The sequence below is a fragment of the Papio anubis genome, chromosome 12 (genome assembly GCF_008728515.1).
Source record: "Papio anubis isolate 15944 chromosome 12, Panubis1.0, whole genome shotgun sequence".
NCBI lineage: Eukaryota > Metazoa > Chordata > Mammalia > Primates > Cercopithecidae > Papio > Papio anubis.
The window spans coordinates 62,044,909-62,060,069 of NC_044987.1; the positions used below are offsets into that span (position 1 = coordinate 62,044,909).

Here is a 15,161-nt window from a genome sequence, read left to right on the forward strand (position 1 = left end):
ACATCCCTTGTAAGTTGGATTCCTAGGTATTCTCTTTGAATCTATTGTGAATGGGAGTTCATTCATGATTTGGTTCTCTGTTTGTCTGTTATTGGTATATAAGAATGCTTGTGATTTTTGCACTTTGATTTTGTATCCTGAGACTTTGCTGAAGTTGCTTGTCAGCTTAAGGGGATTTTGGGCTGAGACGATGGGGTTTTCTAAATATACAATCATGTCATCTGCAAACAGGGACAATTTGACTTCCTTTTTTCCTAACTGAATACCTTTTATTTCTTTCTCTTGCCTGATTGCCCTGGCCAGAACTTCCAACACTATGTTGAATAGGAGTGGTGAGAGAGGGCATCCCTGTCTTGTGCCAGTTTTCAAGGGGAATGCTTCCAGTTTTTGCCCATTCATTGTGATACTGGCTGTGGGTTTGTCATAAATAGCTCTTACTATTTTGAGATATGTTCCGTCAATACCAAATTTATTGAAAGTTTTTAGTATGAAGGGCTGTTGAATTTTGTCAAAAGTCTTTTCTGCATCTGTTGAGATAATCATGTGGTTTTTGTCTTTGGTTCTGTTTATATGCTGGATTACATTTATTGTTTTGTGTATATTGAACCAGCCTTGCATCCCAGGGATGAAGCCCACTTGATCATGGTGGATAAGCTTTTTGATGTGCTGCTGGATTCGGTTTGCCAGTATTTTACTGAGGATTTTTGCATCAGTGTTCATCAGGGATATTGGTCCACAATTCTCCTTTTTTGTTGTGTCTCTGCCAGGCTTTGGTATCAGGATGATGTTGGCCTCATAAAATGAGTTAGGCAGCACTTTGGGAGGCCGAGACGGGCGGATCACGAGGTCAGGAGATCGAGACCATCCTGGCTAACACAGTGAAACCTCGTCTCTACTAAAAAATACAAAAACTTAGCCGGGCGAGGTGGCAGGCGCCTGTAGTCCCAGCTACTCGGGAGGCTGAGGCAGGAGAATGGCGTGAACCCGGGAGGCGGAGCTTGCAGTGAGCTGAGATCCGGCCACTGCACTCCAGCCTGGGTGACAGAGCGAGACTCCGTCTCAAAAAAAAAAAAAAAAAAAAAAAAAAATGAGTTAGGGAGGATTCCCTCTTTTTCTATTGATTGGAATAGTTTCAGAAGGAATGGTACCAACTCCTCCTTGTACCTCTGGTGAATTCGTCTGGTCCTGGACTTTTTTTAGTTGGTAGGCTATTAATTATTGCCTCAATTTCAGAGGCTGTTACTGGTCTCTTCAGGGATTCAACTTCTCCTGGTTTAGTCTTGGGAGAGTGTATGTGTCCAGGAATTTATTCATTTGTTCTAGGGTTTCTAGTTTGTTTGCGTAGAGGTGTTTATAGTATTCTCTGATGGTAGTTTGTATTTCTGTGGGGTCGATGGTGATACCCCTTTATCATTTTTTATTGCATCCATTTGATTCTTCTCTCTTCTCTTCTTTATTAGTCTTGCTAGTGGTCTATCAATTTTGGTGATCTATTCAAAAAACCAGCTCCTGGATCCATTGATTTTTTTTTTGAAGGATTTTTTGTGTCTCTAGCTCCTTCAGTTCTGCTCTGATCTTAGTTATTTCTTGCCTTCTGCTAGCTTTTGAATGTGTTTGCTCTTGCTTCTCTAGTTCTTTTAATTGTGATGTTAGGATGTCAACTTCAGATCTTTCCTGCTTTCTCTTGTGGGCACTTAGTGCTATAAATTTCCCTCTACACACTGCTTTAAATGTGTCCCTGAGATTCTGGTATGTTGTATCTTTGTTCTCATTGGTTTCAAAGAACATCTTTATTTCTGCCTTCATTTCGTTATGTACCCAGTAGGCATTCAGAAGCAAGTTGTTCAGTTTCCATGTAGTTGAGTGGTTTTGATTTAGTTTCTTAATCCTGAGTTCTAGTTTGATTGCACTGTGGTCTGAGAGACAGTTTGTTATAATTTCTGTTCTCTTACATTTGCTGAGGAGTGCTTTACTTCCAACTATGTGGTCAATTTTGGAATAAGTGTGATGTGGTGCTCAGAAGAGTGTATATTCTGTTGATTTGGGGTGGAGAGTTCTGTAGATGTCTATTAGGTCCAGTTGGTGCAGAATTGAGTTCAATTCCTGGTTATCCTTGTTAACTTTCTGTCTCGATGATCTGTCTAATGTTGACAGGGGGTGTTAAAGTCTCCCATTATTATCGTTTGGGAGTCTAAGTCTCTTTGTAAGTCTCTAAGGAATTGCTTTATGCATCTGGGTGCTCCTATATTGGGTGCATATATATTTAGGATAGTTAGCTCTTCTTGTTGAATTGATCCCTTTACCATTATGTAATGGCCTTCTTTGTCTCTTTTGATCTTTGTTGGTTTAAAGTCTGTTTTATCAGAGACTAGGATTGTAACCCCTGCGTTTTTTTTGTTTTCCATTTGCTTGGTAGATCTTCCTCCATCCCTTTATTTTGAGCCTATGTGTGTCTCTGCACATGAGATGGGTCTCCTGGATACTGCAAACTGATGGGTCTTGACTCTTTATCCAGTTTGCCAGTCTGTGTCTTTTAATTGGAGCATTTAGCCCATTTACATTTAAGGTTAATATTGTTATGTGTGAACTTGATCCTGTCATTATGATGTTAGCTGGTTATTTTGCTCGTTAGTTGATGCAGTTTCTTCCTAGCCTCGATGGTCTTTACATTTTGGCATGTTTTTGCAGTGGCTGGTCCCAGTTGTTCCTTTCCATGTTTAGTGCTTCCTTCAGGAGCTCACGTAGGGCAGGCCTGGTGGTGACAAAATCTCTCAGCATTTGCTTGTCTGTAAAGGATTTTATTTCTCCTTCACTTGTGAAACTTAGTTTGGCTGGATATGAAATTCCGGTTGAAAATTCTTTTCTTTAAGAATGTTGAATATTGGCCCCCACTCTCTTCTGGCTTGTAGAGTTTCTGCCGAGAGATCCGCTGTTAGTCTGATGGGCTTCCCTTTGTGGGTAACCCGACCTTTCTCTCTGGCTGCCCTTAACATTTTTTCCTTCATTTCAGCTTTGGTGAATCTGACAATTATGTGTCTTGGAGCTGCTCTTCTCGAGAAGTATCTTTGTGGCGTTCTCTGTATTTCCTGAATTTGAATGTTGGCCTGCCTTGCTAGGTTGGGGAAGTTCTCCTGGATAATATTCTGCAGAGTGTTTTCCAACTTGGTTACATTCTCCCGTCACTTTCACCTACACCAATCAGACGTAGATTTGGTCTTTTCACATAGTCCCATATTTCTTGGAGGCTTTGTTCATTTCTTTTTACTCTTTTTTTTTGTTTGTTTGTTTGAGACGGAGTCTTGCTCTGTCGCCCAGGCTGGAGTGCAGTGGCCGGATCTCAGCCCACTGCAAGCTCTGCCTCCCGGGTTTCCACCATTCTCCTGCCTCAGCCTCCGGAGTAGCTGGGACTACAGGCGCCTGCCACCTTGCCCGGCTAGTTTTTTGTATTTTTTAGTAGAGACAGGGTTTCACCGTGTTAGCCAGGATGGTCTCGATCTCCTGACCTCGTGATCCGCCCGTCTCGGCCTCCCAAAGTGCTGGGATTACAGGCTTGAGCCACCGCGCCCAGCCTCTTTTTACTCTTTTTTGTTTAAACTTCTCTTCTCGCTCTATTTCATTCATTTGGTGTTCAATTACTGATACCTTTTCTTCCAGTTGATCAAGTCGGTTACTGAAGCTTGTGCACTTGTCACGTAGTTCTCGTGTCATGGTTTTCATCTCTATCAGGTCTTTTAAGGACTTCCCTACATTGGTTATTCTAGTTAGCCATTCGTCAAATCTTTTTTCAAGGTTTTTAGCTTCTTTGTGCTGGGTTCGTACTTCCTCCTTTAGCTCAGAGAAGTTTGATTGTCTGAAGCCTTCTTGTCTCAGCTCATCAAAGTCATTCTCCAAGCAGCTTTGTTCTGTTGCTGGCGAGGAACTGTGTTCCTTTGGAAGGGGAGAGGCGCTCTGATTTTTAGAATTTCCAGCTTTTCTACACTGCTTTTTCCCCATCTTTGTGGTTTTATCTACCTTTGGTCTTTGATGATGGTGACATACAGATGGGGTTTTGGTGTGGATGTCCTTTCTGTTTGTTAGTTTTCCTTCTAACAGTCAGGACCCTCAGCTGCAGGTCTGTTGGAGTTTGCTTGAGGTTCAGTGCAGACCCTGTTTGCCTGGGTATCAGCAGCGGAGGCTGCAGAAAAGTGAATATTGCTGAACGGCTAATGTTGCTGTCTGATCGTTCCTCTGATAGCTTTGTCTCAGAGGTGTACCTGGCCATGTGAGGTGTGAGGTGTGAGGTGTCAGTCTGCCCCTAGTGGGGGATGTCTCCCATTTAGGCTAATCGGGGATCAGGGACCTACTTGAGCAGGCAGTCTGTCTGTTCTCAGATCTCAGACTCCATGCTGGGAGAACCACTACTCTCTTCAAAGCTGTCAGACAGAGACATTTACATCTGCAGAGGTTTCTGCTGCCTTTTGTTTGCCTATGCCCTGTCCCCAGAGGTGGAGTCTACAGAGGCAGGCAGGCCTCCTTGAGCTGCGGTGGGCTCTACCCAGTTCGAGCTTCCCAGGGACTTTATTTACCTACCTAAGCCTCAGCAATGGCGAGCCCGCCTCCCCCAGCCTTGCTGCTGCCTTACAGTTAGATCTCAGACTGCTGTGCTAGCAATGAGGGAGGCTCCATGGGCATGGGACTCTCTGAGCCAGGCGCAGGATATAATCTCCTGGTGTGCCGTTTGCTAAGACCCTTTGTAAAGCACAGTATTAGGGTGGGAGTGACCCGATTTTCCAGGTGTTGTATATCACGGTTTCCCTTGACTAGGAAAGGGAATTCCCTTCTCCCTTGCGCTTCCTGGTTGAGGCGGTGCCTTGGGCTCTCGCGTGTTGGGCTGCACCCACTGTCCTGCACCCACTGTCTGACACTCCCCAGTGAGATGAATCTGGTACCTCAGTTGGAAATGTAGAAATCACCCGTCTTCTGTGTCACTCACGCTGGGAGCTGGAGGCTGGAGCTCTTCCTATTCGGCCGTCTTGGAACTGCCCCCCATTAGGTGATTTTCTTTAGTAGTATACTTATATTCCTTACTTTTTACCTTTTATGAATCTACTTTAGGCTTTGCTTTGTGGTTACTTTACACTTATTCCACACCCGCCACAAACATATTCTGTATTTTTAGTGTCACAATTTACATATTTTGTATTATATATCCCTTAACAAATTATTGTAGCTATTATTATTTTTAGCAGTTTTGTATTTTGACCTTAATACTAAAGATAAAAGTGATTTACTTACCACCATTTACAGTATCATGGTATTCTGAATTTGACTATGTGCTTACCATTACCAGTGAGGTTTATCGGGTGTTTTGTTTGTTTTGAGATAGAGTCTCATTCTGTCACCCAGGCTGGAGTGCAGTGGTTGATCTTAGCTCACTACAATCTCTGCCCCCCAAGCTCAAGTGATTTTCCTACCTCAGCCTCCCAAGTAGCTGAGACTACTGGCATGTAACACCATGCCTGGCTAATGTTTGTATTTGTCTGTTTTTGGTGGAGATGGGGTTTCAGCATGTTTCTAAGGCTTCCAGTGAGTTTTATACTTTCGTGTTTTTGTGTTGCTAATTAGCATCCTTTTCTTTCAACATGAAGCACTCTCTTTAGCATTTCTTGTAAATTTATCACCATCAGACCTGTCTAAGAAATATAAGACAGGTCTCGTGGTGATAAACTCCCTCGGCTTTTATTTCTCTGGGAAAGTCTTTATCTTTCCTTGATTTCTGAAGAATAGTTTTGCTGGGTATAGTCTTCTTAGTTGACAGGGTTTTTTTTCATTCAACATTTTGAATTTATCATCCTGTTCTCTCCTGGCCTATAAGATTTATAATGTGAAATCCACTGTCAGCCTTATTGGAAGTCCCTTATATATTACTTGCTTTTTTGCTCTCACTGCTTTCACAATCCTTCTTTGTCTTTAATTTTTGATAGTTTGATTATAATATGTCTTGGTGTAGTCTTATTTGGACTGAATCTTATTGGAAGCCATTCGTCTTCCTATTTTCAAATAGCTCATTTTTGAGTTCACATATTCTGTCTTCTGCTTTTCAGTTCTGCTGTTGATGCTCTATATTGCAGTTTCATTTGATTCATTATATTTTTCAGCTCCAGGATTTCTTTTGATGTTTTTTAAAAACATAATTTCAATCTCTTAAATTTGTTTGGAATATTTATTGTTTTCCTGATTTTGTTAAATTGTTTCTCTATATTTTCTTAATGTTTGCTGAACTTTCTTAAAACAATTATTTTGAATTATTTGTGAAGCAGGTCATGAATATCCATTTCTTTAGGGTTGGTTACTGGTCCTTCATTTTGTTCTTTGGGTGGGATCAAGTTTCCCTGATTGTTCTTGATTCTTGTGGCCATACTTTGGTGTCTGAACATGTGAAAAAGTAGGGACTTACTCCAGTCTTTGCAGATTGCCTTTGCCTGGGAAAGCCCTTCATCATTCAGCCTGTCCAGAGATTCGGGACAGGCTGTCTTGTGTAGTTCATGAATGAGCTTGGTGCTAGAGTCCTCAGGCAGGCTGGCCTGGTGCATAGGTCAGCAGGTGAGCTGACCCGGTGCCTGGGTCCTTAGGGTTGAGCTTGGAGCCTGGTGCCATTGGAGTGGACCTGTTGATTGGGACCACAGGGGTGGGCCTAGAGCCTGTATCTGTGGGGGCCAGCCTGAAGCCTAAGTACACAGGGACTGACCTTGTGATGGGATAGACCTTGAGCCTGAATCTGCAGGGAATGGTTAGTCATTGGGATTGACCTGGCACCTGTGTCCAAGTGGATGGGCCTGGAGCCTGAGTCCACAGGGGTTGGTCTGGTATTGGAGCAGACCTGGAGCCTTAGTTTATGGGGATTGGGCCTGGGCCCTGGGTCCACAAGGGCTGGCCTGGAATGTGGGTATATAGGGATGGTCCTGGAGTCTCAGTCCATGGGGGCCAGGCTGTTACTGGCATATATCGGAGTGGGTCTGGACCTCAGATCTGCTGGAGCAGGCCTAGACTTTGGGTTCACTGAAGTCTGTGGCATGGGACTGGCCTGGAGCCTGGGCTGGCCTGTTCCTGGGCAGGCACGGAGCCTGGGTCTGTGGGTGATGGTCTAGAGCCTGGATATGCAGTACTGCCCCAGAGGGTGTAGGTCTGTGAGGGCTAGCCTGGGTACTAGGGCAATGAGGGCCAGCCTGTGACCTGGGTCCACGGGGGCTATCCTGGAGTCTGGATTTGTGGGAGCCAGCTCAGTACTGGGTCTACTGGGATGGGCCTGGGGGCTGCTAGAGCTGGCCTGAAATGTGGGGCCACAGGGACTGGTGTGAAACCGAGCAGGCCTAGAGCCTGTGTCTGCAGGTGCTGGCCCAGTGCCTGAGGCCAGGGGTACTGACCTGGTGCTAGGGCAGGCCTAAAGCTCTGGGCTGTGTGGACTAACTTGGCTGTGGGCTGGGCTGGAGCCTGGGGTGGACCTGGAGGGTGGGTCTGCTGGTATAGGCCTGATAACTAAGGCTGTCAGGCCGACCTGGTGCTAGGACAGACCTGAAGCCTGGATTCATGCCCCAGCCAGTTCTGGGGGAAGTCTAGAGCCCTGGGCCACCAAGGCTACCCTGGCTCTAGGATGGGCCTAGAGATTGAATCTGCAAGGCGGGCCTGAAGCCTGAGACTGTAGGGGCTGGGCTCGTGTTAGGGTGGGCCCAGAGCCCATGAATGCTGGGGCTGGCCTGGCACTAGGGCCAGAGTCTGGGGCTGCTAAGGTCGGTCTGGCTAGGAGGCAGATCTGGAGCCTGGGGCTGTGGGCTATGTCCTGGCACCAGGGAGGCTAGCGGCTTAGTCTGAGGGTAACCACCAGGAGTTTGGGAGCCTTCCAGGCACTGAGTTTTACTGGGGTGGGCCTGGATTCAGGGTCTAAGGCAAAGTCCAGCCCTCACTTCCCTGTCCTGCCCCCATGAGTGTAACTCTCTCCATGTGTACCGCCTGGAGTTGGGGGAGGGGTGATATGGGTAAGGGGAAACTGTCTTCCTACTCTCTGTAGGTAACCTTTTCTTTACCCCTGTGCTATGCCCAGGTGCTGTAATCTCTCATTTGGTTTACTTAGCTCTTGTGAAGGTATTTTTGCCTGTGGATAATTGTTCAAATTGATGTTTCTGCTGGGGAGCAAGTGCTGGGGAGTCCTGTTCTGCCATCTTGCTGATGCTGTAAGGGTTTTCTTGATCCTGTTTCTTGTTCTGCTGCACGTTTCTCCTGTAGTAACCTTTATCACACTTTGAGCTGTAACTTTATACTTAATTATTGGTTTTCTCAGCAGACTGGCCCTAGCTCCTTGAGGTCACAGACCTCAGCAGCTGGAACAGGGACTAGAACATGGTAGGCATTTGATAAGTAATTGTTGGATAAACAGTTTGTATTTTATAATTGTGGAAACTGGGCCTTAGAAAGGTGTTAAGTAACTTGTCCCAAGCTTCTCAGCTGGTAAGTTTCAGAGGCTGCTGCCTTTTTTTTTTTTTAATGAAGTTTCACTGTGTTGCCCAAACTGGTCTTGAACTCCTGGACTCAAGTAATCCTCCCGTCTTGGCCTCCCAAAGTGCTGGGATTACAGTCATTATTCACTGCATCCAGCTAAGATTTCCTGTCGCTGCCTTTCCTATCCTTGTCTTTTACACTCCCAGAGTTCATGGTTTTTTTTCCACTGTATCACTCACATGAGTCCCCAAACATGCTTCCAGATCTAGGTCTGTACCTCCTGGGCCTTTCTTGCTTTTGACACTTCTGTCTTTGTGCTTTCTTCTAGTGTGGTCCAGGTCCTGCTTGCTGCCGGGGCTGATCCAAACCTTGGAGATGATTTCAGCAGTGTTTACAAGACCGCCAAGGAACAGGGAATCCATTCTTTGGAAGGTAAGTGTGGGCTGTCCTGCTTCTCTGAGAGCTCTCCTCTTGTGTCTTTCATGCAGTCTTGCTCTGTGGTGTCAGCTCTACCAGCAACTCAGAGTGAAAGCCTGCAGCATGTTCTTTACCTCTGTGGACTCATGAAGAACTCAAAGGGCTTGGAACAGCTGCTTTTCATAGTCCCTTGGCTCTAACTTTATGTCACTTCAGAAGAAGTCTTGGGGAAAGAAATAGAGGCCTGATTTCATGACCTAATTGGGGGTAGGAAGTACATTTCAACTGATGTTTTCCTGAAAGTGCTTCAGCCTGTAGAGCTGCAGATGAGTGGACAACGGAGCACTTTTCAGTAAAATAATTAAGGCAACTGCGTGGAATGTGGATTTGTTCCTCTCCTATTTCCTGCAGACTTACCTTGCCCCATTCCTGCCCCAGAACTAGACAACAGCCTTACTGGATTCCTCAGCCTCAGAATTCCCTAAATAATACTATTCTGAATACTGCTTTTCCTCCCTTGTAAACGTAAAATGCAATCCTGCTTCTGGGACTATCCCCTCAGCTTGCTCTATGATCTAGGACAAATAGTGGACCTTCTCTGTGCCTTGGTGTCTATCCTTATAAAATGAGGTCATCATCAGTGCCTTCTCTGGGATGTCTGGGATGTTGTGTTGGTGGTGGTTTGAACTTCAGAATGAAGAGGCTGTGGGGTGAGTCTTGGAGACTGAATGTGCAAGGTGGATGTTTGAGTTTGCACTAGGGCTTGATCATGTGTCTGTTAGAGGATACCTCAGCAAGTCAGTCTACGTTGTGTCTGGTGAGTACTTCATCCAAAGTGGGGTTGAAAAAAAAGCTGGTTGCTTTGGCTGCAGTCAGAAATGAGTATTTTACATTTGAGCTTTTGTTTATCCAGACTGTCCTCACTGCTTTCCCCTTGTCCTGGACCATTCACAGAGGCTGAGATCCCTCTGAGATTGCCAGCAACAGGGTGGCTGAGCAGTGGCTGCTTTAGTGTTAGCAGTGATGCCAGGAGGACAGACAGCCTCTCTGACTACCCGAGAGCCAGAACATTGACCTAGGGGGAAGTTCAGCCAAGGGGAGCAGTGTGCTCAGCCAGGGCTGTAAGGCCGCGAGACTGACATGGTATGTGGTAACTCAGAGTAGCGGTGTTGTTGCTGCCCCAGGGAGAAGGTTTCTCAAATCAGTGGCATGAGAGGAGTATCCAAGAGCATTAAGGCATTGCTGCCCAGGTAAAGTGTGAAGTTACCCTCTTCCTTCCCTTTCACCTCTCTAAACCTAGTCCTCTTAAGGCTCCATTGCTAACGCTAGATCCTCCACAAAGGCTTCCCTGTCCTTGACAATAGTTGCAACCTGCCCTCAGCTGCTCTTTTGAATGTTCTCTAGATCTTGGCCTTTTGTATGGTTATTTGAACTCTCATCTACCCATATGTCCTTTCTTTCCTCCTCATGTGCAGGCCACAATCTTTGTGTCCTTGGATTCCCCACTGAGCTGGAGGAATTGTGTTTATGTTTTAAACAGAGAATTTCATGAGTACCCCCTTGCCCTCTATTTGCAGCCTGATATGTGGGGACTCAGCTTATGGGCTATCCTATTCTCATTCAGGCGCAGCATTGCAGTGCTCAGCTCTGTCTTCAGTTTAGGTGCTGATATGGTTTGGCTGTGTCTCTATTCACATCTCAACTTGAATTGTATCTCCCAGAATTCCCATGTGTTGTGGGAGGGACCTAGTGGGAGGTAATTGAAACATGGGGGCCAGTCTTTCCCATGCTGTTCTTGTGATAGTGAATAAGTCTCTTGGGATCTGATGGGTTTGTTAGGAGTTTCCCCCTTTTGCTTCATCCTCATTTTTCTCCTGCCGCTGCCATGTAAGAAGTGCCTTTTACCTTCTGCCATGATTCTGAGGCCTCCCCGGCCATGTAGGACTGTAAGTCCAATGAAACCTCTTTTTGTTCCCAGTTTCAGGTATGTCTTTATCAGCAGTGTGACAATGAACTAATATAGGCGCTCTCACCAAAAAGCAAAGTGGAGCATTTGTTGAGAGGGCAGGGCCAGGTAGACAGGAGGGGATTCTTTTGAGTGCCTTCTCATCTGCTGTCAGGATTCTAGCAGGGCTCATTAAATGTTTTTTTTATTTCACAGAATCTCAGAGCTATGAAGCCATCTATCTAGTCCAACTTCTGCTGTCACACTGGTCTCCACGATGTACATTCATGTTTTGTTTTGCTTTTTTGAGACGGAGTCTCGCTCTGTCGCCCAGCCTGGAGTGCAGTGTCGAGATCTCAGCTCACTGCAAGCTCCGCCTCCTGGGTTCACACCATTCTCCTGCCTCAGCCTACCCAGTAGCTGGGACTACAGGCGCCCACCACCACGCCTGGCTAACTTTTTGTATTTTTAGTAGAGACGGGGTTTCACTGTGTTAGCCAGGATGGTCTCGATCTCCTGGCCTCATGATCTGCTCGCCTCGGCCTCCCAAAGTGCTGAGATTACAGGCGTGAACCACCGTGCCCGGCCACATTCATGTTTTGTAGCTTTGTGTTTTAATGGTAACCTCCAGGGTGATACTCACATTCAATGTTCTAGATCAGTAGTCAGCAAACTTTCTAGAAAGAGCCAGATAGTAAACATTTAAGCTTTGTGGGCCAGTTGATCTCAGTTGTGACTACTTACCTTGACCATTGTGATACAAAAGTAGCCATAAACAGTAAACAAATCTATGTGGCTATGTTTCAAGAAAACGTTATTTATAAAAACACACAGCCTGCTGGATTTGGCCCCGAGGCTGTAGTTTGCCAACCCTGCTCCACATGATTTTATTTTGCATTCCTAGTTCAAGGTTACATAATTTATTTTTCTTAGTTTTTTTTCTTTCTTCTTTTCTTTTCTTTTCTCTTTTCTTTTCTTTTCTTTTCTTTCCTGGCCAACCTCTGGATTATTTTTTTTTTTTTTTTTTTTGAGACAGGTCTGGCTCTGTCACCAGGCTGGAGTGCAGTGGCGGGATCTCCAGCTCACTGCAAGCTCCGCTTCTCCCGGGTTCACCGCCATTCTGCCTCAGCCTCCCAGTAAGCTGGGACTACAGGCGCCCGCCACCTCGCCCGGCTAAGTTTTTGTATTTTTGGTAGAGACGGGGTTTCACTGTGTTAGCCAGGATGGTCTCGATCTCCTGACCTCGTGATCCGCCCGTCTCGGCCTCCCAAAGTGCTGGGATTACAGACTTGAGCCACCGCGCCCGGCCCCTCTGGATTATTTTTAACTCTTATGCCAGACAGCCTACATTCTGGGTAGGTAGGTAGATAGGGAGAGATAGACAACAAAAATATTTGAAAAGGCTATCATGTCCGCTTATGAAATAACAATTAAAATATTAACCATCTCTTCTTATTTCATATGATCTGCAAATTTAGTAGTAGGCTTTCTGTGGATTCACTTATTTATTCAAAAGTATTTATTGATCACATTCCTGTGTACCAGGTAGTGTTTTAAGCACTGATGAGTTAGACAGACAAGATCCCCTGCCATCATGCTTTTACTTGGATTAAAATGTTTATAAGGACTTTATTAAATACAGAGTCCTAGAGCACATGATCAAGATAATTTTGATGCATTATTTAGCATTCTCAGGTGTAATTCTGTCAACTTTCATTCTTTTCCATCCTCCGTTCCTCTGCTTTGTTCACAAAATTTTAAGAGCTTTTTCCCCAGATTTCTTGCTAAAATTAAAATGTTTCTAGCATTTGTCTTATTTTCTTGACTAATAACCCTTTCCAGAAAAGGAAATCAGGTATTCTGGCATGTTGATTTATTGTTCTTAGGGAACCCATACTGGTACCCAGTAATTACCCAAGTGTTTAAGAACTGGTACAAAATGCTGGGCACCGTGGTTCACGCTTGTAGTCCCAGCACTTTGGGAGGCCGAGGCAAGCAGATCACATGAGGCTAGGAGTTCAAGACCAGCCTGGCCAACACGGCAAAACCCCGTTTCTACTAAAAATACAAAACTTAGCCAGGTGTGGTGGTGCATGCCTGTAGTCCCAGCTACTCAGGAGGCTGAGGCACAAGAATCACTTGAACCCAGGAGTCAGAGGTTGTAGTGAGCTGAGATCACGCCACTGCACTCCAGCCTGGGTGACAGAGCAAGACCCTGTCTCAAAACAAAAACAAAAACAACCAACTGTTAAAAAAATAATAATAACATCCTAGAAGTTTGTCAGGAATCATTGATAAACTCACTGTGGCTTGCAAGATCTACCTCTCCACCTTTTTTTTTTCTTCTTCTTAATTCTAGATTACTTTTGTCTGCCACAGTTTTCTGGTAGCTGGCTTTATTTTCCTGGGTGTATCGGTTTAGATGTGGTATGCTGTCCAACTTGGTGCACTGAACGTTCTGACTTGGACCTGGATAGTGAGAGTCCTTTAGAATCATCTCAGGGCTCTTCTCTCTCATCAGCCTCAGCCTTTAGCTTCTTCTTAACCATGTCTTTCCTTTTTCTGTTTAAGGAAACCTCATTTTTTTAGCCATTCAGCCAATATATATTGACTGCCAATTGTATGCAAGACACCATACCCAGCTCTGACTCATTCTCATGGATGAAATGCAAACAAAAGAATCCTGTAGTTCTCTTATTTTTGTATTGGATTGACTTTTTCATGAAAAATTACCTGACTTGTAGGGATGGGTAAGGAAGGTAGAGTAGAACAAGAGCTGTAATTCCCTTTCCCTCGAGTGTGTCTAGGCAAATTCACAGGAAGGTCACAAGCTCAGGAAAGTTGGACAGTCCTTCACTATTATAGTAGACTATGGAGTCAGTGCTAAGTCCAAGAAGTTCACTAAATTTCTAATGGATATTTCTGTGGCCCTTGGCCTGCAGTTAGTACTGAAGAAAGGTATAGTTTGTGGCTTTGGAAAGACCTCTCTAACCTCCGATGATACATTCCTTTTCTTCTATATTAGTATTGTTGTGAATATCAAGAGATAAAATGTGTGATGTGTGGATTGTAAAGTGCTCTACAGTTGTAATTGCTTATTAGTTTCATTTATGTATAATTCAGCATGTTCTTACTGAATGTCAGGCACTCTGCCAGCTGCTGGGATTATATAAATGATTATACATAGTCTAGCCCCTCAACAGTGCTCCCAGTCATTTACAGAGACAAGCCTGTAAACAAGGAATCACAATGCAGAGTGATAAATGCAGTGGTAGCTGCACAAATATGTAGGCAGCACTGATGTAAGTAGTGGTGAGCTCCACCTGAGAAGTGAGCAGACTGGTGTCTGGGAAGTGTCGCAGGGTAAGTGACCTTGAATTGGGTCTTAAGGATGAGTTGGAGATTGCCAGGAAGGCTAAGAGGGATGGACCTTCCAGACAGAGGGAACAGTGTATGCAGAGGCATTGGGTGGGGGTTAGGGAATGACTGCAGATGGAATCATCTGCTGCAGGATTGAGGAGAACAACAAGAAATAAGGCCAGAGAGTGAAGAAGGTTACACATGGGAAGGACCTTGTAAGGCAGTTCTAGGGAGCTCATTCTCTATTCTGAAGGCCGTTAAAGGATTTTAAGCAGGACAATGTCGAATTCACACTTGCATTTTAGATGGACCATTCTGACAGGGTAGAGGAGGAATTGGAGGGGAAAGATTATCAATGGTTCTTGACTTTTTAGGGATAATGGACTCCTTTGGGAATGTGATAAGAAGCTATGCTCCTGTCCTCCAAAAATACATTTAAAATATCTGGAGATTCCTAAAGGTGATATTTGGGAATACAGTAAATAGATGTTAGCAGAGTATTAGAAGATTGAGTACTCAGTGGATTGTGAGAATTGATGGAAAAGGAGGTATGCATGGTGACACCTCAGTTTCTAGTTTGAGTGAATAGTTAGATATGTGGGTCTGGAGAGCTCAAAGGAGTAGTTTGGCAGGAGACAGGGATTTAGGAGTATTTTCCATTTGCTTGGGAGTTAAAACAATGGATGTGACCGAAATTGCCCAATGAAAGTATTTAAAGTGAGGGGGTGGTAGGAGAACAAGTCCTTTACTCAGGATACCAGCATTTAAGGTGTGAGCAGGAAAGAGGATCCAGGCAAGAAAACTAAAAGGTATCAAAGATGCTTTGTGTCCGTTTTACCTGCTGAGAACAGACACAGCCTAGGGAGGAAAGAAACTTCTTTGCCATCCTTGCTGAGACTTTGTCATTGGTTATGCCATTCCTAGTTTCACTCTTCTCCTGTGTCATGTGAGCATTGCTCTTTAGCAA

The 15,161-nt window shown here is 44.8% G+C and overlaps 1 protein-coding gene across 4 annotated transcripts in view; it reads left to right on the plus strand.

The window, feature by feature from the left end:
* The window catches only part of CLPB (caseinolytic mitochondrial matrix peptidase chaperone subunit B), a 148,538-nt gene that overhangs the window by 52,233 nt on the left and 81,144 nt on the right, over nucleotides 1-15,161 (plus strand). For all 4 annotated transcript variants that reach the window (XM_003910368.3, XM_003910367.3, XM_021926248.2 and 1 more), the window contains one exon: nucleotides 8,801-8,904. In XM_003910368.3, coding sequence (XP_003910417.2) covers nucleotides 8,801-8,904 — 104 coding nt within the window. The remainder of the gene's footprint in view (nucleotides 1-8,800; nucleotides 8,905-15,161) is intronic.